Source organism: Corythoichthys intestinalis, chromosome 15 (assembly GCF_030265065.1).
Source record: "Corythoichthys intestinalis isolate RoL2023-P3 chromosome 15, ASM3026506v1, whole genome shotgun sequence".
Classification (NCBI taxonomy): domain Eukaryota; kingdom Metazoa; phylum Chordata; class Actinopteri; order Syngnathiformes; family Syngnathidae; genus Corythoichthys; species Corythoichthys intestinalis.
Window position 1 is genome coordinate 33,326,200 of NC_080409.1, and position 26,852 is coordinate 33,353,051.

General features: G+C 39.2%; 1 protein-coding gene across 2 annotated transcripts in view; it reads left to right on the top strand.

Moving 5' to 3' along the window:
* The window catches only part of cdkl1 (cyclin dependent kinase like 1 (CDC2 related kinase)), a 40,655-nt gene extending 17,405 nt beyond the window's left edge, over window positions 1-23,250 (top strand). For both annotated transcript variants that reach the window (XM_057859081.1, XM_057859080.1), the window contains 7 exons: window positions 3,533-3,605; window positions 3,734-3,824; window positions 8,698-8,898; window positions 12,214-12,296; window positions 12,376-12,432; window positions 12,504-12,659; window positions 22,691-23,250. In XM_057859081.1, the coding sequence (XP_057715064.1) occupies window positions 3,533-3,605; window positions 3,734-3,824; window positions 8,698-8,898; window positions 12,214-12,296; window positions 12,376-12,432; window positions 12,504-12,659; window positions 22,691-22,792 (763 nt within the window). In that variant the 3' untranslated portion in view covers window positions 22,793-23,250. The remainder of the gene's footprint in view (window positions 1-3,532; window positions 3,606-3,733; window positions 3,825-8,697; window positions 8,899-12,213; window positions 12,297-12,375; window positions 12,433-12,503; window positions 12,660-22,690) is intronic.
* Window positions 23,251-26,852: the final 3,602 nt, after the last annotated feature.

Here is a 26,852-nt window from a genome sequence, read left to right on the forward strand (position 1 = left end):
TCACCTATATTTTCAGGATCAAAAGCAGTATTGAACATATATAACTTTTTGCCTGAAATAGCAACCTAGATTTTTTTATTTAGTGCAGTTTACAACAGCTAGTAAATCACTCAATTTTCACATCAGAAACTTAATACTTGAGGAAAGCATGCAGAATCATCTTAATTTTACTTAACAAAAGCAAATTTTGCGTTTTTCTCTATACAATCACAACTTATTTAGGTTGAAATCCGATGTCACTATTGTCTCAGGACATCTTGCCGGCAATCTGGCCCTCGTCGTTTTTAGATTGATATGTAACATAAAATACGTAAAAGCCTAATTTTTTTTTTGTGTATGGACGCAGTAATCTCTGAATTTCTAGTTTCTTGCACAAAAAACGGGCAGCTGGCCAAATATTACCTGATTGTTTAAATGTAATGTTATGCTATTGTGTATGTGTATCGGTACTGCCCTCACGATTTGATTCGATTACGATTCGGAGGGCCACGATTCGATTCGATTCAAAGGGTCACGATTCGATTCGGTTCGATTCGGCAATGCATCGCGATGCATTAAAGCCTGGGATGCATTAAAATTCTAAAGCAAAGCATATTTTTCGTGAATCATGAGGCAACACAAGCGGTCAGACATTAAACAACGTTTTATTGGCTCTTGTGTCACTCCTGGTTGAAGTCAAATGAAAATAGTATACTGTCAGATATATATATCTAAAAAAAAAAAAAAAAAAACAACATCACAGCATTTCATTTGTGCCTCGTCCCCCCTGAATTTCTTTGAATGTAAAGTAGCTTCCTCTACAGGTAAACATGAGAATAATAATACAAATGGGGAAACAAAATCCGTTGCATCACCGGAATTGCGCAGGGAAGATTTTTTAACGTACTTATAATATTTAACATAATTAATGCATGCACTGCACGACCCACTCACGCATTGTCGCGTGCAATCTATAATGGCGCCGTTTTACCGATATAGAGAGATAAAAGGCAGCGTAAAATGAGTAGAGTGAATTTTGGCAGCCTTTGGAGCCTTTTTTTAACTGGCTAAAGCCTTACAATCCCTCTCCCTACGATTAGAAATATCATGGGAAGCAATGTGGGGAAGCAAGGTAGCAAGTGATCTTTTTCTTAACACCTTATGTAATTTCCCAACGCAGAGAAGATATATCAATTGGTAGCACTACGCACAGTCATGGTTCCACTTCCCACCATGCATTTGGGCATGGGTACAGTATCATTTACTGAAAGCTCAACAAATACACTAGATGGCAATATTTAGTCACAATATACAAAGTCACAAGTCTTTCTATCCGTGCATCCCTCTCACAGAAAGAATGTTAATAATGTAAATGCCATCTAGAGGATTTATTGTCATAATAAACAAATACAGTACTTATGTACTGTATGTTGAATGTATATATTCGTCCGAGTTTTATTCATTTTTTTCTTAATGCATTGCCAAAATGTATATGATCGGGAAAAATTATCGGGAATGATTGGAATTGAATCGGGAGCAAAAAATAAGCAATCGGATCGGGAAATATCGGGATTGGCAGATACTCAAACTAAAACGATCGGGATCGGATCGGGGGCAAAAAAACATGATCGGAACAACCCTAATTACGACATTTTTTTCTCAATTCATTATGATTTTAAACTCGTAATATTACGACTTTTCTTTCTTTCTTTGTTTGGCCCTAATTCTCAGTTTTATCTTACGGCTATTTCGCGGTGCCGAGCGGTGATGGCAGTGTGACGCTGTGTACATTGGATTATCTTCTACCCGCGACGTACTGGACGTTCCCGCCTTTTGTGCTAGCGGTCGCCCGGGGACCCCAACCCGCCCCGCCGGGAATGTTTACGGCGACGCTCTCTGCCGGCGGGGCGCCGTCAGCCGCCTTTTTGGGAGGGGCGGACTTCGTCTTGAATCGCCAATCACGTGGTAGGCGTTTCCGTGGCGACGTTGAAAGACGCTGGCCTGTGAGCCAACCCAATAATTTCAGTTTTTATTTCTCATTTGAAATTGCATTGAGAAAGACTTTTATTTGTTGTAATTTTTGTTTTCAGCATATTTGATGCTTTAATTTTAAACATTGGGGGAAACAAATACAGTATCTTGAACTCTTTTGATTAGGATAAAATAAATGAATTGCTTAAAAATATTTTATATTATGATATATTTGTTATTATCGATATTGATATGAATTTGAACTAAAAATAAAAAAACATTTGAATTAATTAAAAATAAATGAGATAATTTTTCCAGTTTTACCCTTTTCATTTAATAGATTGAAAAAATATTTTGTTTAAAAAAAAAGTATATATATATATTTTTTACATTTTATTTGATTAATTTTAAAAATTAACATAGATTAGATTTTTTTACAAATAATTTTATTCACTGATTATTATTTTTTTTTTTTACTATATTTGTGATTAAACATTGGGCAAAAAAAGTTATTTAAGTTATTTTTTTTTTTAGGAAAATACATGAAATCTAAAAAAATATATACAAATGAAAATATTTACTGCTTTTATTTTTTCCTTTTCATCAAAACTGAAAATAAAATGTGAATGAATTTGTATTTAACATATTGGGGAAAATGTTTTGATTAAAAAAAAAAATACAGATGAAAATATGGTTTACTTTCATTTTCTATTTTTGAATTACACTGTAAATGTTAGAAAAAATGTTTAAAAAATAAAGAATAATTACTGTTTTAATGAATAAATTTAATAAAAACACGAAATCCAAAATATATACGAATGAAAATATTTGCTGCTTTTATTTTTTCCTTTTCATCAAAACTAAAAATAAAATGTGAATGAATTTGTATTTAACATATTAGGGAAAATGTTTTGATTAAAAAAAATATTGATGAAAATATGGTTTACTTTCATTTTCTATTTTTTGAATTACACTGTAAATGTTAGAAAAAATATGTTTAAAAAATAAAGAATAATTACCGTTTTAATGAATAAAGTTAATAAAAACACGAAATCCAAAATATATACAAATGAAAATATTTACTGCTTTTATTTTTTCTTTTTCATCAAAACTAAAAATAAAATGTGAATGAATTTGTATTTAACATATTAGGGAAAATGTTTTGATAAAAAAAAAAAAAAATACGGATGAATATATGGTTTACTTTCATTTTCTATTTTTTTAATTATACTGTAAATGTCAGAAATAAAAATGTTTAAAAAATAATAATTACTTTTGAATGAATAAATTTAATAAAAACACAAAATCCAAAATATATAAAAACAAAACATTTCCAAGAAAAACAGGATTTTAAAAATTTTCGTCAGAAAGTTGTCTTTCAAAATAGTTGCTGAATAATTTAATCTTCAATTATTTGTCGATTAGCCATAGTTGCCATTGACGACGACAGACGTCCAATTCATTTGAACTGGGAGGGGTTGGCGGCCTCCACGTCCAAATGGATCGGTGGTTTATTGAAGATAATGGCACTAATGCTCGTTCCCAGCCAGTTTTAGAAAGCGTCTCCTGTTGTTGTGTACAGGGTTCCCGAGCATCTGGTGAAGAACATCACGTGGCAGACGCTTCAGGCTGTCAACTTTTGCCACAAACACAACGCAAGTCCAGCACCGCTCTCCTCTTCTTTTTCTTTCTTCTCTTTTTTAACAAGCATTCCTTTTCCCCCTCGGCGCGGCGGCACAAACACGCCGCCCGCTGACCCATGCGCTCTCTGACCCCTCGCCAGTGTATCCACAGAGACGTGAAGCCTGAGAACATTCTCATCACCAAACAGCACGTCATCAAGCTCTGCGACTTCGGCTTCGCCAGGATTCTCAGTAAGAACGTTGCCGTTTCCCTCCCCCAGAAAGAAAGAGTCACCGTTTCTCAAAGTGTGGTACGAGTACCAACAGTGGTACGTGGGCTCCCTCTAGTGGTACGCGAAAGATGGACTGAATCAAATGAAATGAATCAATTACAGTTCAATTGTATTCAACTTCAAGGAACAGACAACACGAGTATACAGTGGGGCAAATAAGTATTTAGTCAACCACTAATTGTGCAAGTTCTCCCGCTTGAAAATGTTAGCGAGGCCCGTAATTGTCAACATGGGTAAACCTCAACCATGAGAGACAGAATGTGGAAAAAAAAAAACAGAAAATCACAGTTTGATTTTTAAAGAATTTATTTCCAAATTAGAGTGGAAAATAAGTATTTAGTCAATACCAAAAGTTCATCTCAATACTTTGTTATGTACCCTTTGTTGGCAATAACAGAGGCCAAACGTTTTATGTAACTCTTCACAAGCTTTTCACACACTGTTGCTGGTATTGTGGCCCATTCCTCCATGCAGATCTCTTCTAGAGCATTGATGTTTTGGGGCTGTCGTTGGGCAACACGGACTTTCAAATCCCTCCTCACCCCGTGGTGTCAAAATGATAACAAGAACGGTGAGCAAAATTCCCAGAACCACACGGAGGGACCTAGTGAATGACCTACAGAGAGCTGGGACCACAGTAACAAAGGCTACTATCAGTAACACAATGCGCCGCCAGGGACTCAAATCCTGCACCGCCAGACGTGTCCCCGTGCTGAAGAAAGTACACGTCCAGTTGCCTGGAAAAGCCAGACTATTCCCCCCGTATTTTTCAAACACTGTGAGAAATAGTCTGGGACCCAGCCCATTAACGGCCTCTCGAGCAAGGTACAAAATCAATCGTCCAATCAGATTCGTTTATCTGCGTGACGTGTTCTTAACGAGTAACGTCACTCTTGCGCGCCGAAAGTCGTCTCTACAACAACACAGATGGCGAACGGGAGAGCCGAGAATATGTTCCAATTCACGGTAAAACCAGTTTTAAATTACCAAAAACACATCGAAACAAGTCACTGACAACAGTCAACATGGCTCGCGCTAGCCATGTTGAATAAACTTCTCCATTCTCCGCTCACGCTAATTACTTGTTGCTTTAACAACGTCACGTCTGCCCGTCGCTGATTGGTCCACTCCGCTGTCTGTTTGCTGTGGCTTGCTCTGCCCTCGGAATTTGATCCGCCGGACGGTCGCCAGACTCAATCGCTGGAACAGCGGTGAGTCTGGTATACCAGGCAACACGTCCAGGCCCGTCTGCGGTTCGCTAGAGAGCTTTTGGATGATCAAGAAGAGGACTGGGAGGATGTGTTACGGTCAGATGAAAACAAAATAGAACTTTTTGGTAGAAACACAGGTTCTCGTGTTTGGAGGAAAAAGAATACTGAATTGCACCATACCCACTGTGAAGCATGCAGGTGGAAACATCATGCTTTGGGGCTGTTTTTCTGCATAGGGACCAGGACGACTGATCTGTGTAAAGGAAAGAATGAATGGGGCCGTGTATCAAGAGATTTTGAGTGAAAATCTCCTTCCATCAGCAAGGGCATTGAAGATGAGACGTGGCTGGGTCTTTCAGCATGACAATCATCCCAAACACACAGCCAGGGCAACAAAGGAGTGGCTTCGTAAGAAGCATTTTAAGGTCCTGGAGTGGCCTTGCCAGTCTCCAGATCTCAACCCCATCGAAAATCTGTGGAGCGAGTTGAAAGTCCGTGTTGCCCAACGGCAGCCCCAAAACACAACTGCTCTAGAGGAGATCTGCATGGAGGAATGGGTCAAAATACCAGCAACAGTGTGTGAAAAGCTAGTGAAGAGTTACAGAAAACGTTCGGCCTCTGTTATTGCCAACAAAGGGTACGTAACAAAGTATTGAGATGAACTTTTGGTATTGACCAAATACTTCTTTTCCACCATGATTTGCAAATAAATTCTTTAAAAATCAAATAATGTGATTTTCTGTTTTTTTTCCCCACATTCTGTCTCTCATGGTTGAGGTTTACCCATGTTGACAATTACAGGCCTCTCTAATATTTTCAAGCGGTAGAACTTGCACAATTAGAGATTGACTAAATATTTATTTGCCCCACTGTAAATGACCTTCATGTGTGACAGACGGTTGCTCAAAGTATTTAAAGTCCCCGTGACAGCGTAAAAAAAAAATCTTAAATGGCATTATTATATGAATTAAAATCATATTTTGAGACAATTCGATGACATACAACATTTTGGCAAAGCGTAGATGACGAGAAATTAGTCTTTTAATCTGTTGTTTAGCCCCGCCTGTCATTATTGCGCTCGAGCGTCCCCAGCTGGAGGATGACATCGGCAGGGTCACGATTTCATCTGATTTAGAATTCAGCCCATTGAGGGGGAATTATTCAGAACGAGAAAAATGCTACAGACCGCATCAAAATGTCATGATTGTTTCAATCTCTCTACTCCAATATTTTTACAGGATATTCTTTTTATTGAAATATTTTTTCCCCAATTGCTCAATAAATGGTATGGTCATGACAAATAACAGTCTTGTGCTAAATGGAATATGAAACATTAAAAATGCATTTATTCAGTACGACAGGGCAAAATTACTGCATAATGGTCAAAACTGTCGACTTCTTGCACTTCCCGAACGATATTTTATGCCACCAGAGTTAGTCCAGCTTTTGTCATTCAGATTCAGAGATGTATTTGTCATTGACACGGGCTTTCACAAAATGACAACAGATGACAAAATTCCGTTCGATGAGTGAGCATCGGGCCGCTGCAGACGTTCCGCGCCGCCAACTTCTCTCTCTTCTTGAGAAATGACGGAGCAAATTACAAGTAGACACACATGTATCATACAACATAGCAGGGATATGACACGACGCACAGGTCACGTGCAGGGATTTTTTGTACGAAAAAAGGAGAACTACCAGTCATGGCTGGAGGAAGGGGGGGTCAGTGATAGTAAGAAAAAGGTGGTCGCAGACTGGAGGGGGGGTTGTGCGGGTGTGTGTGTATGCACAAGTGTATCAGTATTTTTATTTGTCTGTAGACAAAATTGGAGTCGCAAGGAAGAGATCAAGGGCAAGAGATGGGGCCATCTGCGCGGCTCTCTCCAGGAGAAGGGAGGGATGGGGTAAGGGTGTTCGGGAAAGGAAAAGGAAAATTATAATCAAATTAAACCGAATAAGTAATTTAATATGTCCAAATACGGTTGGTCTTCAGTCAAATTCGTGCGCCTCATGGCGTAGGCGAGACCTTAGGTCCCTTCAGTCATTGCTAATAGTCAGGGTTTGCCTCGACAATTCAGTCACCTGCCCCGACAGGTCTGTCACCTGGCGCAAGGTAGCATCCACTTTTCTCCATCCTTCCTCGGACCGAACCGTGAGTCCACGGAGCCAGTTCTCGATCCGAGCCTCGACGCGGTCTTCCAATGCCTTGAATCGCACTGTTTGATCCGTGGTCAATTTGTTGATTTGCTTGAAAGCTGCCATCTTGGAAACTTGCTGGTAGAGCAGGGCAACACCTAAGCCAAGCAGAAGGAACCCCACGACCATCACGCCAAACAGCCAAATCTCCTCGATATCTTCCTCAGATAGGACCGTAAGACCGGTGATCCCATGAATTTCTCCAGCGGTGAAGGTACCATCTGGGCAAGACGGCTCCCTAGTGCACCGTGTCTTGTTGAGAAAAGTCTTGTCAATTGCGCTGAGAGACAAACTAATCAGATCCATTTTTGTATGAAAGACTAGCACCGTTGATTCACAGAGGAAATACAAAAAAAGCAAACAGACTAGACTCAAGGACTGATTGAAGGAATCTGACCTTCTAGCCAGACTGCCGGAATTGCGCCAGCCGGACCGCCGGACCCGCGCAGGCGCAGCTCCAACGACCCGGGCCGGCGAGACCCTGACAATTCGACCAGAATTCCAAACTCTGCGCGTTCACCTTGGACTTCACCCTTTGTACTGACTCCATTTTGAAAGGTGTAAAGAAGGCTCACCAAGAACAAGTTGACAATTCATTCGGGTTGACAGCGATCAAACAAAAAGGCGAAACAGACTCAGGAGAGGAGGCAAACTCGTTCCAAGGTCACCATATCACAGGTCAACGAAAGGTTCCTAAGAAAAAATGACAACACTTAGTTAAATATTCAGTCTTTTGAAGGCTCTCGCGGGGCAGACTGTGGGCAGGAAGAAGGGTGTGTTTTGGATTATTGTCTGTTTGTGGATTAGACGGGAGGACAGGAGTTACTGATGTCAGGGCAACGACTGTTGTGGATTTTGCCACCTCAGCGTCAAAGGGGCTCTTGGAGTCTTATCAGTTGGATATCGGGCGTTCTCCGATGTTCCTTGTGTTGGGACAGAGCGTCCCGCCATTTGTTCTGGACTATCCGAGAGAACTGATTGCGAGAGTTGCTGCGTCAAACTTGCTCAGTCAGTTGTATGACGCATGCATTGGGCTTCCATGATAAGAAGGCGTTGTATATCTCTTATGCCCTATATTCTGCTTGTTTTCATTAAACTATGGTATAAGTGTTATTTATTTTATATTGGGTGTGTTAGAGTAATACAAACAGTCAAACAGTAAATACGAGAAACAGTACTATTCCCTGATTGATTATATTAAGTGTGTTAGAGCAATACAAACAGTGTGACGGTGCCTATGAGAAAAGATACTATCTCTTTCAACATGTACTAAATATCATAGACTTTGAAATCAATGGCAATGTTTTATATGTTTTCAATAACATATTTTAGTATAACAGACTAACTGTGGCTTATTAGAGCCTGTAAGTCTTTAAGACGAGGTTCCCTTGAAGAATAAGGGAATTTTTTTTTTTTTTTTTTAAGCGGGGCCGTGCGACTACTACACAGACTACGTGGCCACGCGCTGGTACCGTGCACCTGAGCTGCTGGTGGGGGACACGCAGTACGGCCCCCCTGTGGACGTCTGGGCCATCGGCTGTGTCTTCGCAGAGCTCCTCTCCGGCGTTCCACTGTGGCCCGGGAAGTCCGACATGGACCAGCTCTACCTTATCCGCAAGACACTCGGTCAGTTGCGCTTTTACAATATTACAGTTAAAGGATGAAAAAAGAACCTGAATTTGAATCAAATTGCAGAAATACAAGTACAGTGGTACAGTGGCAAATAGCAATTACACAGAGCAAAACAAATAAATTATAAATAAAAATAGGAATAATAATATAATATTAGTAATACCTATACTAATGTAATGAATCGGTTTCCAATGTGGCAGTTGTGTTTTGCATGCTGTTCCTGAACGCACCGGGTGACTGACGTGTTTTTAAATACCGTATTGGTCCGAATATAAAACAGCCCTGATTATAAGAAAACCCCCTCTTTTTCAAGACTCAAGTTTGAAAAAAGACTTTTTGAACACCAAATTAATTTTTATATAGAAAATAATTACAGTACATCTGACAAAAGATTATAACAATATATTTGAGAGAAAAAGCATGTTATTTTTCCTCATTCAAATCTTAATATCTGAACTAGAGATGTCTGATCATGTCATTTTCAAAGTATCGGAATCGGCAAAAAAATATCGGCCATGCCTTTTTTTAATATATATATATTTTTTAATGAAATAGTTTTCTAATTGTATTTAACGTTACAGACATAATATGTTACACTCATCCAGAGTCTTTAGTTTAAGCTAAAGGTAGGGGTTATCAAATTTATCCCAATAACGGCGGTAATTAATTTTTTTAAAAAATGTATCACGTTAAAACATTTAACGCAATTAATGCATGCGCTGCAGGACCCACTCACGCATTGTCGCGCTCAATCTGTAATGGCTACATTTTACCTATATAGAGAGGTAAAAGGCAGCGTAAAATGAGTAGAGTGAATTTTGGCAGCCTTTGGAGCCTTTTTTTAATTGGCTTAAGCCTGACAATTCCTCTCCCTATGACTATAGACCCTACTCACGTGACGTCACAGTCACGCCCCCGCGCCATGATGTCCGGATACTAGTCATGTTAATGCATTAGCGCTTCGTAAATTCCTCCTATTATGGCGTGTTTTTCTGCTCGTTAACAATAATAATCAAAACGGTGAAGTCGTGTGTGGCGGTCAGTTGCAAAAACAGAGAAGATAGACGGAGAGACTTGAATTTTTACCGTATTCCGAGAGACCCGAAGAGGAGACCGAGACTGACTGCTGCAATTCGACGAGAAAACTGGGCTCCAAACGACTACCGCAGATTATGTAGTAGTCATTTTATATCTGGTAAGATGCATTTAATATATATTTAGAGGGTTTTGGGCTGACAACCACAATTAAGATCATTGCTAGGCTAATCGCCGACAACATACACGTATGTATGTAGTCAGAGTGCTATCGCTAAACCATATAAACATTAAAAGCCCTAGCTCCATTGACAAATGACATGAAATACATTAGACTTGACAGTGGATGTTAGCAAGAACAAAAGATTTTGAATTGAAAATTTCGTAACTCACCTTCCGAGCACAAGATTCCTGCCGAATTTTCGTGTACGAGGACGTGTTTCACCCAACCAGCAACGTAGCATTTATAAGCCTCCAAGCTCTTAAAGTTTTTCAAACTTTCGCGAGAATAGGCTGATTTTGTGTGGACAAGATAGTTGTAAATATCAGGATATCAGATGTCAGGCGAAGCCAGCGGGTCGAAAAACATCGATCTAGGCATCAAATACGGATCTGGCGAATGGATAAACTGAAGCTTTTCCACGTAACGCCTTTTATGCAACGGATCCAATGAGTTTACAGCGTCAGATAACACCGGGGCTTCCATGAATTGCTCTATAACTTGCTCGACTAATTGAAAACAATGAGAATAGGTCTGAAAAAGAGGTACAATATGGCGGCCGGAAACAGCGACACGCCCATTTTGTGACGTAGGTGAGTAGGGTCTATAAATATCTTGGGAAGCAATGTGGGGAAGCAAGGTAGCAATTGATCTTTTTCTTAACACCTTATTTCCCAACGCAGAGAAGATATATCAATCGGTAGCACTACGCACAGTCATGGTTCAACTTCCCATCATGCATTTAGGCATGCCTACACTATCATTTACTGAAAGCTCAACAAATACACTAGATGGCAAAATTTAGTCACAATATACAAAATCACAAGTCTTTCTATCCGTGGATCCCTCTCACAGAAAGAATGTTAATAACGTAGATGCCATCTTGAGGATTTATTGTCATAATAAACAAATACAGTACTTATGTACTGTATGTTGAATGTATATATTCGTCCGAGTTTTATTCATTTTTTTCTTAATGCATTGCCAAAATGTATATGATCGGGAAAAATTATCGGGAATGTTTGGAATTGAATCGGGAGTTAAAAAAAACAATCGGATCGGGAAATATCGGGATCGGCAGATACTCAAACTAAAACGATCGAGATCGGATCGGGAGCAAAAAAACATGATCGGAACAACCCTAATGTAAACTAAAGTGCAATCACATTCGTAAATGAATAGCTTCTGGTTTTTGAAATGTAAATAAACCAATCTATTGTGATAAAACAAAAAAATTGCAATAACTGCATTAACCATCAAAGGGAAGTCTAACTGTTAACTGTAGCCTTGAAACAAATCTGAATCAGGAAAAACATTGCAATAAAATAATGCAAACTGGTTATACTAAAAAGAGTAGCTGAGATCTGTCATGACAGAACATCGCTTCAATTATATCTGGCGCCATCTAGCGTCGTGAATGGGTATAATGTCTAGACAAGGCATATGAGACGACCCCCCACTTTTTCAGTCTTATTTCAATGCAAAAAAAAAACGTCTTATATTCGGGCCAATACGGTAACAATTTTAAAAGCAAACATTATTTTAAAATTCTTTAATGACATAAAAATAATTCAACAAAGGACTTTTATTTTCTACTTTCCAAAACAAAATGCAGTACAAATGTCACGAAATAAATCTAATAATTTGTTAGAAAAAGTTCAAATGTATTTTAATGACATTTAGAAACTTAACAAAATATGCAGAATATTTATTTTTAAAAGAAAAAATTAGGATGAGCACACTAAAATTGTATTTACATCGCGTTTTATAAAAATCAAACATATTGTTCCTAAAACAAATATAATTATTTAAATAGTTTAAATTCTACAAAAACAAATATTTTGTGAAGTGTCGTTTGTTTTTTTTTAAAAAAAAGATAAAATGCTGTCATATGAAAACCACTTGGATAATAAATATTTTGTAAAATATCTGGAGGGACATCATTCATTCCAAAATTGGTAAAAAACGATCGCGCATTTTCATCCTCTCACTTGAAACGTCTTATGACGTCGATGGATGCCAATGCGTTATATTGCTATTATTGTTTTTTGCAGGAGATCTCATCTACCGTCATCAGCAAGTTTTCAGCACCAATCAATTCTTCCACGGCCTTTCCATCCCTGAACCTCAAGAGAGAGTCAGACAGAAAATCTACACGTGCAACTCAGAAAATGTCCAATCAAGTGACTAAGTTTTGTTTTTTTGTCCCCTTTTAGGAACCTCTGGAGCTGAAATATCCAAACCTCTCACAACAAGCACTCAGTCTCATGAAGGTAATTGCATTATTGACTCCAAACGTTTCTTTTACTGCATTCATTGATGTTTTTCTTGACGTCATGGTCAGGCCTGTTTGCGTATGAACCCCAGCGAGCGTCTTCCGTGCGAGCAGCTGCTGCAGCATCCTTACTTTGACAGCCTGAGACACGGCGAGCGCCCCAACGGCCACGATCGCCACGGCAACAGGAGGACACGCCTGCCACGCAAACACCCGCCCGCTGGGGTGAGTCCACCATACGAAAAAACGTTTTGATATCAAATAACAACCGGAATTGATTGAAACAGAACAAAAGTGTAACACTTATCAAATACCTTTTAAAAGGCATCAAACATTTTAAATGTCAATTTAATGTAATAGTTTGACTTTCGTAAGTATATATTTCAATTTCTTACTCAAATAATTTGCAAATTAGAGAACATTGATAACATACAATATGCTGTACTCACTCCGAAGCGTCTTTTTCCCAAGCTAGACAGCTAATGAACGACGCCTTAATAATCAGACTTCTTCCTTTTTTTAATCTGATTTTTTAATAGAATGGCCTTAAACTATTGTCCTCTTTAGACCGTCGTAAAACTACAAAAAAAAGTACACAAGCATTGCATTAGCAACAACGTTAGCTTAGCACGCTAGACAAATTCACTAAACATAAACAAAAAGCGTCTCATATAAAAAATATAACATTTCTGTTACTAACATAATATCTACATTTGTTACAACATCCATACTTACGGACAAATCTCGTCCAAGGATCATATAAGCACAACATTACAACGTAGGCATCAGCCTGAGACATCGTGCAGCCATATTGAATTGGCAAGAAAAACAATAAACCATGTCGCAAAGCGACCACAAGAGTTCGCTGTTTGACAGCACAAAAAACCCTTCTGCAAAATTTACCAAAAGAGAATATACAATATACGTAAACATTATTAGGAAATTGAACACTAGAAAAATATGTATTTTATTCAACAAAAATGCGAAATAGTTACGCAAAACATCAAGAAGTATTTTTGACTACAAAATATTTTTTTTTAACTCACATCATGTACAGTGCTGGCAAAAAGTGTTGGCACCCCTGCAATTCTGTCAGAAAATGTTCAATTTCTCCCAGAATGCAATTGCAATTACAAATCCTTTGGTAGTAATATCTTCATTGATTTTGCTTGCAATGAAAAAACACAGAAGAGAATGGAAAAAAAAATAATAAGTCATTACCATTTTACACAAAACTCCAAAAATGGGCCGTACAAAAGTATTGGCGCCCTTTGAAAAATCATGTGATGCTTCTAATTTGTGTAATTAACAGCTCCTGTTACTTACCTCTGGCACATAACAGGTGGTGGCAAAAACTAAATCACACTTGCAGCCAGTTAAAATGGATTAAAGTTGACTCAACCTCTGTCCTGTGTCCTTGTGTGTACCACATTGAGCATGGAGAAAAGAGAGAAGACCAAATATCTGAGGACTTGAGAAGCAAAATTGTCAGGAAGCATGGGTAATCTCAAGGCTACAAGTCCATCTCCAAAAGCCTGAATGTTCCTTTGTCTACCGTGCGCAGAGTCATCAGTAGTGTAAAGCCCATGGCACTGTGCTTACCTCCCTAGATGTGGACGGAAAAGAAACACTGACGAGAGATTGCAACGCAAGTTTGTGCAGATAGTGGATAAAGAACCTCGGCTAACATCCAAACAACTTCAAGCTGTCCGGCAGTCCGAGTATACAACAGTGTCAACCCATACTATCCGTCGGCGTTTGAATGAAAAGGGACTCTATATAGGAAGACCCCAATTCTGATCCAGAGACATAAAAAGGCAAACTGGAGTTTGCCAAAACTTACCTGAGAAAGCCAAAAACGTTTTGGAAGAATGTTCTCTGGTCAGATGAGACAAAAGTAGAGCTTTTGGGTAAGGGTGTAACGGTACATATATTTGTATTGAACCGTTCGGTACGTGGTGCTCGGTTCGGAACGGAGGCATACCGAATGAGTTTCTGACGGAATGTAACCCTTACTTTTCGAGGCTGTGAGTCGATCGGGTTACAGTTTCTTTGTGTAGATTATATTTACTCCGTCTTCTCTACTATAATGAGGACCAACATGGTAGGACAGTATAACCCAGAAACGTCAACGGCGCGACAACGTGCCCGCCGCGACAACGCAGTGAAACGCGAGCGTTAAAGTCAATCAGTCAATGCACACCAGTCGCAGTGCAGCCGCGTGTTAGACGCATCCCAGAAACGGCTCAACACGATGCACGCGAAAAGCACGGCAGAGTTTATTAATTGACGTGACACGCGACCCTCCTGCGTCAATACTACTAACGATAGCTAGGATCGGGCAGACCGGAAGTCACCGTATAAAAATACGGTGGATCCGGTCGATTTTCAAACTAATATGCAATTGTAACCCACTTTTTGAGTCCATCAAAACTCTTGAGTGGTAGATCGGGGCACAGTTGACTTGTCTTTGTTAATTTACTGCTGTCTTCTCTGCTATAATAATAACCAACACGGCCCCGTGTTCAATACAAAACCCTCCCACCACAACAAAACAAGTAGGAGCTCAGATTCACATAGGAACTAAAGTTATACAACATAAAATATACAATATAAATGAATACTACATCACATTTGTAAAATATAAACACATAAAAAATAAATAATAGCCCATTTAAATAAAATAAATTGAAATGAGCTAAAATACCTGTAATTAAATAATAAGAATAATTAACAGATCCTGCTTACACAATTAAATTTATTAATTATTGTGTTGCACTTTAACTTGAGAAAATCCACCAATAAAGCTTTTGAAAACCGTTCATAAGAAAAAAAATGATTCATTGAGGCATTTCATTTGTAAAATACATGTTAAAATCTTTGTCATTGGGATTTCTTTTCTCTTTAGCACAGGACTTCTTTTTTCTTCTTTCTTTCAGAAAGAAAGCTGGCCAATACATGGGGTCTGAAAGGCAAATTGTTGTTGGATTATCTTTAAATACCCGCTACTTTTTGAGCAGAATTCTAGCTTTGTATAGGCTAATGTTCCTATTGTTGAAAGCACAAAGGTGTGTAATAAACAACTAACACATTTATATTTTGCATTTTGTTTTCTTACTGTACCGAAAATGAACCGAACCGTGACCTCAAAACCGAGGTACGTACCGAACCGAGATTTTTGTGTACCGTTACACCCCTACTTTTGGGTAAAGGCATCAACATAGAGTTTACAGGAGAAAAAATGAAGCCTTCAAAGAACAGCACACAGTCCCCACAGTCAAGCATGGTGGAGGTTCCCTGATGTTTTGGGGTTGCTTTGCTGCCTCTGGCACTGGACTGCTTGACCGTGTGCATGGCATTATGAAGTCTGAAGGCTACCAACAATGTTTGCAGCATAATGTTGGGCCCAGTGTGAGAAAGCTGGGTTTCCCTTAGAGGTCATGAGTCTTCCAGCAAGACAATGACCCAAAACACCCTTCAAAAAGCACTAGAAAATGGTTTGAGAGAAAGCACTGGAGACTTCTAAAGTGGCCAGCAATGGGTGAAGACCTAAATCCCATAGAACACCTGTGGAGAGAGATTCATATTCAGAGATTCCGAATATTTATTGTCATTGTTACAAAAAGCACAACGAAACTTTGTTTGGAGCATCCATACAGCTAAGCTGATGAAGTGCAAAACCGGTATGATAAATACCTGTAAGTACCAAGTGTAAACATTGACACAGTATTGCTACTCGCTGAGCAGAGCCCGCGCCGCCGTGCTCTGCCGCTCGCGTCTCCCAGACACTCCAGTGTCCCGCGACTCAGCCGGAAACGCGCACGGCCAAACCAGGAACACAAGTTCCCCAGGCGAATTGTTACTTTGCTATCAAAATTGTTGCTTGTTGTATATGTTATTTTGTAGAAGAAAAACATTATTCAGATGTTTGGGATCTAACTAAAGCAAAAAATAGCTGTGTTAAAGTCAAAGTTATGTTTGAAATGTATGCTTTTACAAAAAGCTCAATTTCTCAGTTTTTTTCATCAGAAATTGGAAAATTGCTCAAACTAAGCTATTTTCTATTGCTGATTTCTAAAGAATGGAAAAAGATATGAACTAACTTTTTTTCCTTCTGAAAGAAGAGAGTCTAATCTTTCTTTTGGTGGGTTCCATGTTTATATAGCAATAGAGCTAAATTTTCTGGGGACCTTGCAAAATCAGTCCAAATCCAGTAAAATGGCCGGGAGCGAAGGGGGTTGCACCGGTGAAAATGGCTGGGAGTGAATGAGTTAAACAGCGAGTGGAGTTGATGGTGCTGATTTCAGGGAGAATAATTCCAATGATTCTCCCGGCAGCTTTCACCTCGTGCTGGAGCACCTGCTGGTCAGCTTTAGTTCAGCTGGAAAACCACACTAAAAATCCATATGTCGGAACACTGCTGATGGCACAGTTGTAAAAGTTCACCATCAGAGGTCTGGGGATGTGGGTGCTCTTAAGCTTCCTCAGGTAGTAGAGGCGTTGTTGTGTCTTGCCCACTGCTGTGGAAATGTGATCCCCCCAGGACAGGTCCTCAGTCATCGTTACCCCCAATAATTTAAAGCTTCTCACCCTCTTGTGACTCCCCTTGCGGAAATCCACCACAATCTTCTTGGTCTTTTTGGTGTTTAGAGCCAAGTTGTTTTTGTGACACCATGACTCCAGATGTTGCACCTCTTTTCTGTAGTCTGTTTCATCGTCGTTGGAGATGAGTCCGAGCACTGTGGTGCCGTCGGCGAACTTGATGGTGAGGTTGGATGCAGAGGAGGCAGAGCAGTCATGAGTGTACAGGGAGTAAAGCATAGGGCTCAGAACACACCCTTGAGGGGCCCCGGTGTTGATAGTGAGAGTGGAGGAGGTGTTTTTGCCCACTCTGACACTCTGTGTGCGATTAGTTAAAAAGTCCACAGTCCAATTGCACAGGGCAGTGTTGAGGCCCAGTTGGTGGAGTTTGGACCGGAGTTTGAATGGGCGGAAGATGTTAAATGCAGATGACACACAACTCTACATTTCTGTGTCCCCACATGATTATAGTCCCTTAGGCTTCCTGAGTAAATGCATTCATCGAATCAATGAATGGATGTGCCAGAATTTTCTCCAGTTAAATGTGGAGAAGACAGAAGTGATCATTTTTGGGCCAAAAAAGGAAAGGTCAAAGATAAGCTGGAATCTGTTGAAATTCGCCCCCCCGGCCAAGGCACACGGGAACAGCAACGGCCGAACAAAGTGCTGCTCTGCCGATGCTGCCCCTGCGCGCTCCAACCGGGAAGGCAGAACTTCGCGCGTTCTCTTCTTATTTTTAACCCTTTGTACTGACTCCATGTTTCAAAAGTTTGAAAAACACTCACCGAAAACAGGTTGACAATTTATTCGTCTACAATGGTAAAAAACAAGGCAAAAACAGACGACGGAGAGACAATTCTGGATCCAAAACAAGGCTACATGTTTCCGAGCAGCAAAAATCTGTGTTATCTCAGTGTCCAGTCTTTTTAAAGTCTTTGCTGAAGCGGGCCGGGTCAAAGGTGTGTCCGAAGGTGTGTCTGGGCGTTGCTTTTGGGTCTTCTCCTCTGTGGCCGGTTTTGGGCGGCTTAGGTTCGTGCGCGGATGGGACGCCCGCTATCAACTTTGTTGTCTGGGCTGGCTTGTACTTGTTTTAGGACAAAGTGCTTTGTCCTTGGAGTTTGCTGGGAGAGCTGATTGCAAGAGTTGGTGCGTCAATCTTGTTCGTGACGCACGCGTTGGGCTTCTGTGATAAGACGGCATTGTGTATCTCTTCTATTTCTTCTCATTAAACTATGGTGTGCTATTTATTTTATATTAGTAGTGCAGTCCTACCGTAAATATAAAAATGATACTATTTCCGGATTAATTATATTACGTGTGTTAGAGTAATGCAAATAGTTAGACAGTGCCTACGAGAAACTGTACCATTTTTTTCTCATCTCCCCCTCATTAGCCCGGATTAGGTGATTCACTTTACTGCGTCAAAGGGCATGTAGTGGAGTCTGCTTAAACAATAGTTAGATGAATGTGTTAGATTAATGCAAACAATTATATGGTGTGTGCGATGACGATATCTTTTCCCTTCACACCTTAGCACAATGTCACTTACAGCTACAAATCAAGTCAGAAACCTTGGCGTAATTACTGACTCAGACCTAAAATTTCATAGCCATCTAAAGTCCGTCACTAAATCTGCTTATTACCACCTAAAAAATATAGCCAGAATTAAGGGGCTTCTGACTCAACAAGACATGGAAAAACTTATGCATGCATTCATTTTCAGCAGATTGGACTATTGCAACGGTATATTTACAGGTCTTGATAAAAAAATCAGTCAGGAAGCTGCAGCTAGTACAGAATGCTGCAGCCAGAGTCCTCACAAATACAAGGAAACTGGACCGCATTACACCGGTTTTGAAATTGTTACACTGGCTTCCAGTGAGTCAAAGGATAGACTGTAAAAAAACTACTGCTCGTCTACAAAACACTTAATTGCCTTGGACCAAAATACATGCTTGATTTGTTAGATTTCTATGAAACATCTAGACCCCTAAGGTCGTCTGGAACCGGTCTCCTGTATGTTCCAATAACAACAACCAAGCAGGGTGAGGCAGCATTTAGTTATTATGCTCCTCACCTCTGGAACAAGTTACCTGAAGGTCTGAAGTATGCTTAAACTGTTAACTCCTTTAAATCAGGGCTAAAGATGATTTTGTTTAGCCCTGCATATCCATAACTGTCTATATATTTCAATCTATTTGCTTTCTATTCCTCTTGTGCTTATCTCCATTGCTGATTTCAATTATTATTAGTAGTAGTATTTGTTTTATTTTTATTTATTCATTTATTTATTGATTTTTTAGTCTATTCGTGATTAAATGTGATTTTCATGTATAATTTTATTTCCTATTTCGATTATCTTTTTTACGTTCTATTGATTTTAATGTGATTTTGAAGATCTTCATGTGATGTAAAGAACTTTGAATTGCCTTGTGTTGAATTGTGCTATATAAATAAATTTGCCTTGCCTTGCCTTAAAAGTCGAACTGTAGTCCACAAAAAGGAGCCGTGCATAGGTGTTTTTATGCTCAAGGTGCACTAGAAGTGTGTGCAGCACCGTGGCGATGGCGTCCTCAGTTGAACGGTTCTCTCTATATGCAAATTGGTGTGGGTCCAGTGAAGGCTGTAAGGCAGCTTTGATGTGCTTGATAACCAGTCTCTCTGGGCATCTGAAAATGGCAGTTTGGAGAAGGCACCCTTTAAATCTCAGAGACCTGAAGCATTTGGCATTAGAAGAATGGTCTAAAATTCCAGCAGAGCATTGTAAGAAACTCATTGATGGATACCGGAGGCAGTTCTTCGCAGTTATTTTGTCTAAAGGTTGTGCTAACAAGTATTAGGCTGAGGGTGCCAATACTTTTGTCCGGCCCATTTTTGGAGTTTTGTGTAAAATGATAATGATTTAAAAAAATATATGTTCTATTTTGTGTTTTTTCATCGCAAGCAAAATAAATGAAGATATTACTACCAAAGCATTTTCTGGGAGAAATTGAGCATTATCTGACAGAATTGCAGGGGTGCCAATACTTTTGGCCAGCACTGTACATACCGTATTTTTCGGACTATAAGTTGCACCTGAGTGTAAGTCGCACCAGCCCAAAAATGCACAATGAAGAGGAAAAAAAAAAACATTAGTCGCTGTGAGAGAATTTTATTCATGCTTAAAACACAACCATTATCCATCATATTTTTTATGCTTTTTGTTATGCTTGCATGAGAACATTATAGCATTAAACTGTTGAGTGTGCCTTCTGATGGCCTTGACTGTATCACCATATGCCCAAATATGGACTGTTATGTTCCTGTTTTCCAATATGCCCTGAATGAATACAATGAGCGACTGTAGTTTATCAAACTAAGCTTATCTCCGTTCTAGCCGGGACCGGTGTTCAAGGTCTCAGCTCAAAGATGTTTTTGTATGGAAAAATACCGAGGTTTGTGAGATGATGAGTTTCGTTTCTTACTAAGTTTCGGTTTCGTTTCTATGATGTCAACCCATAAATAGAGGCATGCCCTGCATTTCTCTTTTGTCCACATGCGGAGAGGCGCTTTGTGCTTGGCTCCGCGTCTGTACCCGAGAGAAAATCAATCCATGGTTGGGGTTAGGGTTGTTCCGATCATGTTTTTTTGCTCCCGATCCGATCCCGATCGTTTTAGTTTGAGTATCTGCCGATCCCGATATTTCCCGATCCGATTGCTTTTTTTTTGCTCCCGATTCAATTCCAATCATTCCCGATAATTTTTCCCGATCATATACATTTTGGCAATGCATTAAGAAAAAAATGAATAAATCTCGGACGAATATATACATTCAACATACAGTACAAAAGTACTGTATTTGTTTATTATGACAATAAATCCTCAAGATGGCTTTTATATTATTAACATTCTTTCTGTGAGAGGGATCCACGGATAGAAAGATTTGTGACTTTGTATATTGTCACTAAATATTGCCATCTAGTGTATTTGTTGAGCTTTCAGTCAATGATACTGTAGCCATTTAACTGTTCTGCCCAAATGCATGATGGGAAGTGCAACCATGACTGTGCGTAGGGGTACCAATTGATATATCTTCTCTGCGTTGGGAAATAACATAGGTTGTTAAGAAAAAGATCAATTACTACCTTTCTTCCCCACATTGCTTCCCACGCTATTTTTAATTGTAGGGAGACGGATTGTAAGGCTTTAGCCAATTAAAAAAAAGGCTCCAAAGGCTGCCAAAATTCACTCTACTCATTTTACGCTGCCTTTTAGCTCTATATATAGGTAAAACGGCGCCATTACAGATTGAACGCGACAATGTGTGAGTGGGTCGTGCAGCGCATGCATTAATTGCGTTAAAAATTTTAACGTGATGATTTAAATTTAAAAATTAATTACCGCCGTTAACAGGATAAATTTGATAACCCTACCTTAAGCCTAAACTAAAGACTCTGGATGAGTGTAACATTTTGTCTGTAATGTTAAATACAATTAGAAAACAATTTAATTAAAAAATATGTATATATTAAAAAAAGGTATATGTCCGATATTTTTTTGCCGATTCCGATACTTTGAAAATGACGTGATCGGACCCGATCGATCGGGACATCTTTAGTTGGGGTCGTATTTATTTCTCTAATCGAGCTATCGAAGTAACACTTGCCTTGGAGTTCAAACTTGAGCTTCCCTGACAGTTGCATTTTTGGGGGAAATTTACTTGATAAAGTCCAACACATAGAACAAATATGTCATCTTGAAAGGCAATTTTATATAAAAATAAGAGTAGAGAACAACATGCTGAATAAGTGTACAGTATGATAATGTTACATGATGCATGAACAATTAAATGTGAACGTGGCCAGTATGTTAACGTAGCATAGCTATTAAGAGTTTTTCAGATAACTTTAGCATAAAGAACATGCTAACAAGTTTACCAAACCATCAGTGTCACTCCAAAACACCAAAATAACACGTGAATAGATATAATAATGTGTTAATAATTTCACACATTAGTCGCTCCAGAGTATAAGTCGCACCCCCAGCTAAACTCTGGGGAAAAAAAACTGCGACCTAGAGTCTGAAAAATACAGGTATGTTTTGTTCCAGAAATTCAACTAAGTATAACTATATGCAGGCATTAAATTTTACTTAAATGTAATTTAAATAAAATATATATTTTCATGAGAAATATGTCATGAAAATGACTGTAAGTACAAGAAAATATTGTCCTCAAAAAAGGTGAGAAAATATTTACTATAATGTAAAATTTTTGCTTTGATAAAATACACTTGTGAAATATCTTGTATACTCAGTTTACAAAATATTTCTATTTTTCTTTTTTTTTTTTTGTACAAAAATGTGTAGGAAATTTAACATCAAATATTGCTTTGTAGCAGATGATGTTAGTGAGTCTTGTTGCCCGTTGAGTTTCAGTTCGTGTGTGTTGAGTCCGGCGCAAAAAGTTCCCCTCCAGAACACAGTGTCCCCCACATTAGTTCCGTGGGAGAATAATGTTTAGGCAGCTGTAGTGGTCACTACAGCTTACTTAAAATGATCATTTATGACGAAATTGTTTTGGCTTGAAAGATACTCCTCAAATATAATTTTGACCTTAGTAAAATTCCAATATTACAAAGTTGTTTTTTTTCCTTCTCAGTTTGTTTGACAAGCATCCGCCATTTTTTGTGTGTCAGTGTTTGCCTCAGCTGACGGGGAGCAGCATCTTCCCCGCTCTGGACACCAAGAAGTACTACCACAACCTCAACAAGTTCAACTACCATCTCCCCAACATCTAAGAAGACATTGCAAGCGAATACTCGTACGTCGACCAGACTCAGGAAGGGAAGAAGCAAAGCGACTGACACTCCTCCGTGTCATTTCTTCATAACGCTATCTTTATTGGTATTTTTAAGTGTTTAGCTAGATGGAGGACAAGGAGCGACGCCGCCCCACGCTGGTAAACGACATGGAAGGTTTTGCCAAATCTTCTGCAAGTCAAGTAGGACGCCACTTATATGACTCTGGATATTTATTGACATTGGCACAATAACATGAATAATTATCTGTAAAATCAGATGATTCTCACATCGGTGCTATGAGCGTTTGCCTTTGTCTTGTTGTAAAAATGCCAAATCAATTGTTCCATTTTGAGTGCCCCAATAAATGGCTCCTTTATGTTCCTCTGCAGTACCACCAGCAGCCTGCTCTAGATGGCCAGCGTTAAGACCGTAAATCACCTTGAGATGCGTTCATTAGCGGGAAAGATAACATCTCGTGTCCAAACTACGGCCCGCAGCAAATGATGAAAATACAGTAGGGCAAATAAGTATTTAGTCAACCACTAATTGTGCAAGTTCTCCCACTTGAAAATATTAGAGAGACCTGTAATTGTGGGTAAACCTCAACCATCAGAGACAGAATGTGGGGGGGGAAAAAACAGAAAATCACATTGTTTGATTTTTAAAGGATTTATTTGCAAATCATGGTGGAAAATAAGTATTTGGTCAATACCAAAAGTTCATCTCATTACTTTGCTATGTACCCTTTGTTGGCAATAACGGAGGCCAAACGTTTTCTGTAACTATTCACAAGCTTTTCGCACACTGTTGCTAGTATTTTTGCCCAATCCTCCATGCAGATCTCCTCTAGAGCAGTGATGTTTTGGGGCTGTCGTTGGGCAACACGGATTTTCTATGGGGTTGAGATCTGGAGACTGGCTAGGCCACTCCAGGACCTTGAAATGCTTCTTACGAAGCCACTCCTTTGTTGGCCTGGCTGTGTGTTTGGGATCATTGTCATGCTGAAAAACCCAGCCACGTCTCATCTTCAATGCCCTTGCTGATGGAAGGAGATTTTCACTCAAAATCTCTCAATACATGGCCCCATTCATTCTTTCCTTTACACGGATCAGTCGTCCTGGTCCCTTTGCAGAAAAACAGCCCCAAAGCATGATGTTTCCACCCCCATGCTTCACAGTGAGTATGATGTTCTTCGGATGCAATTCAGTATTCTTTCTCGAGAACCTGTGTTTCAACCAAAAAGTTCCATTTTGGTTTCATCTGACCGTAATACATTCTCCCAGTCCTCTTCTGGATCATCCAAATGCTCTCTAGCGAACCGCAGACAGGCCTGGACGTGTACTGGCTTCAGCAGGGGGACACGTCTGGCAGTGCAGGATTTGAGTCCCTGGCAGCGCATTGTGTTACTGATAGTAGCCTTTGTTATTGTGGTCCCAGCTCTCTGTAGGTCATTCAATAGGTCCCCCCGTGAGGTTCTGGGATTTTTGCTCACTGTTCTTGTTATCATTTTGACGTTACGGGGTGAGATCTTGCATGGAGCCCCAGATCGAGGGAGATTATCAGTGGTCTTGTACGTCTTCCATTTTCTAACAATTGCTCCCACAGTGGATTTCTTTACACCAAGCGAAGAGTGAAGAGTTACAGAAAATGTTTGGCCTCCGTTATTGCCAACAAAGGGACATAACAAAGTATTGAGATGAACTTATGGTTTTGACCAAATACTTATTTTCCACCATGATTTGCAAATAAATTCTTTAAAAATCAAACAATGTGATTTTCTGTATTTTTTTCCCACATTCTGTCTCTCATGGTTGAGGTTTACCCATGTTGACAATTACAGGCCTCTCTAATCTTTTCAAGTAGGAGAACTTGCACAATTAGTGGTTGACTAAATACTTATTTGCCCCACTGTATAATTGAACATGGCCCGCGCAGAGCCTTCACGATCAGTTGACGGGGCCGATCCGTTGGGGGCCTATTTTCAAAAACCTAAAATTCAAATATTTTCAAAACCAAAGCCGCTAGCGACCCAAAACAGGCACCTCCCTTAAGCATATATGAGTTTCCATGAGCAGCGACATCAGAAAATTCAAAATCGTTGCCTAATAAAATCCTGATTGCTTTTTTTATACAAGTATAACAAAACTTAAAATGTCTATAAAATTCTCAGATTTTACCCGATATGCACAAAATTCAGATATATTCACCTATATTTTCAGGGTCATTAGCAATATTTGATATATTATTTAAGTTTTTGCCTGAAATAGCAACTTTTTTTTTTTTTTTCATTTAATGCAAGTTTTCAATTGCTAATAAATCACTCAGTTTTCACATCAGAAACTTAATACTTGAGAAACTCATGCAGAATCATCTTAGTTTTACTCAATAAAAGCAAAATTTTCATTTTTCTATATACAATTACAACTTATTCAGGTTGAATTCCCAATTGTCTGGCCTTCGTTTTTTGATTGAAATATTACATGTTATAAAACACATAAGAGGCCATTTTTTGTACGGACGCAGACATCTCTAAATTATTACTTTTTCGCCAAAAAGACGGGTAGTTGGCCGAAAATTACTTGATCACTTGACTGGAAGGTTACACTACGGTGTATGGATACAACATGGTGGCCATCACGAAACAAAGTTTTTTAAGTTGAAAATTCTCGTAAATAAATGCGTACATCCCGGAATTTCTCAAGATATTAACATATTACAGTCTACAGATGATTGGTTGAAAGCAAAAAAAAAAACAAAAAAACAAGCAGTTATCATTTATTTTATGCTTCAAGCTACGCTATGCATTGCCATGCACTTTTTTCACGTTTGAAAGTGCATGCATGCACAATTCCGATTTTTTTTTCATATCTGTTTTTTTGGCGTGCCGGTTCAGAATGCCTTTATCCATTGAGCCCTTTCAAGTATTACACATTCGCATTAATTCGCAATCCGACACGTGCTGAGCAGACTGACCCGCATGTACAGAGGTATCAAAACAAATAACTATGTACTGTGTAACCATGACACACACACATAAGGCTTATGTGTGTGCGTCAGTGTGCCCCAACTCGGCCATGAAAGCAATACTGAAATATTGCTCATTTGGCGCACAGTAAGAAATCGGGCATTATCAGGCTTATCCTTTTCTTAATTGTATTTTTTCATTCTGGAAAAATGTGGCCCAGATCGGATTTAAACCATGTACGAAAGTGACCCAGATCAGATTTTAAATGGTCCACTTCTATGCGACTTGTCCCGTTCAGACCGTCAAGTTAGTACCTCATTGGAGTCGGAAAAACACGAAAAAAATCTGATTCGCGCAATAAAACCTGCAGTTTGAAGCAAGCCTTATACAATACTTACCTTGAATCCTCGACCAAATCACTTTTGAGCCACTCCTGCCTACTTGTATGCAGTAAAACATTTGTCCTTTTTCCACCTAAATCTGGCGTTCAAACGCAGTTTGTGTTTGAGTTGATCACAGTGAAGGCCAAACGCTCTGCCTGGGTCAGCCCCCAATGGGAAGGCATGGCGCAATGTTTGTGGGAGCTGTCTTGTCAACTGATGAAGTCAATGGCCGGAGCAAGAAGCTTAAGTTCATCCTACATTCTGTTGTACTTCTCAGCTTCAACACTAGATGGAGCTATTCACGTAAGCAGTCTCTTCATTTGCTCAAGGGTAAACACCTGACATGTTGAAATCAGTGTAGGAAACCGGAATTTCATTATTTTGTCTTACACATAATTAAACTAAAGTAAAAAAAATAACCCAATGTGAGGAATTGCGCTATTGCGATTTTTGTGACTTTTGCTGTCGCTGGACTTTTCAATATATAGTATATAATGTACTGCATATGTACTCTATATATACAGTACAGGCCAAGTTTAGACACACCTTATTGAATGCAACACAAATGAAGGTCCCAACCTCTTTTATATAGCAATAAATTACACTAATCAACCATGAAAAAGCATACCTGTAAAATCAAAAAACATTTTAGGTTGCTCGTAAAGTTCAAGAGAATAGCAAGAGTCTGCAAAAAAGTAATTGGAGTAAA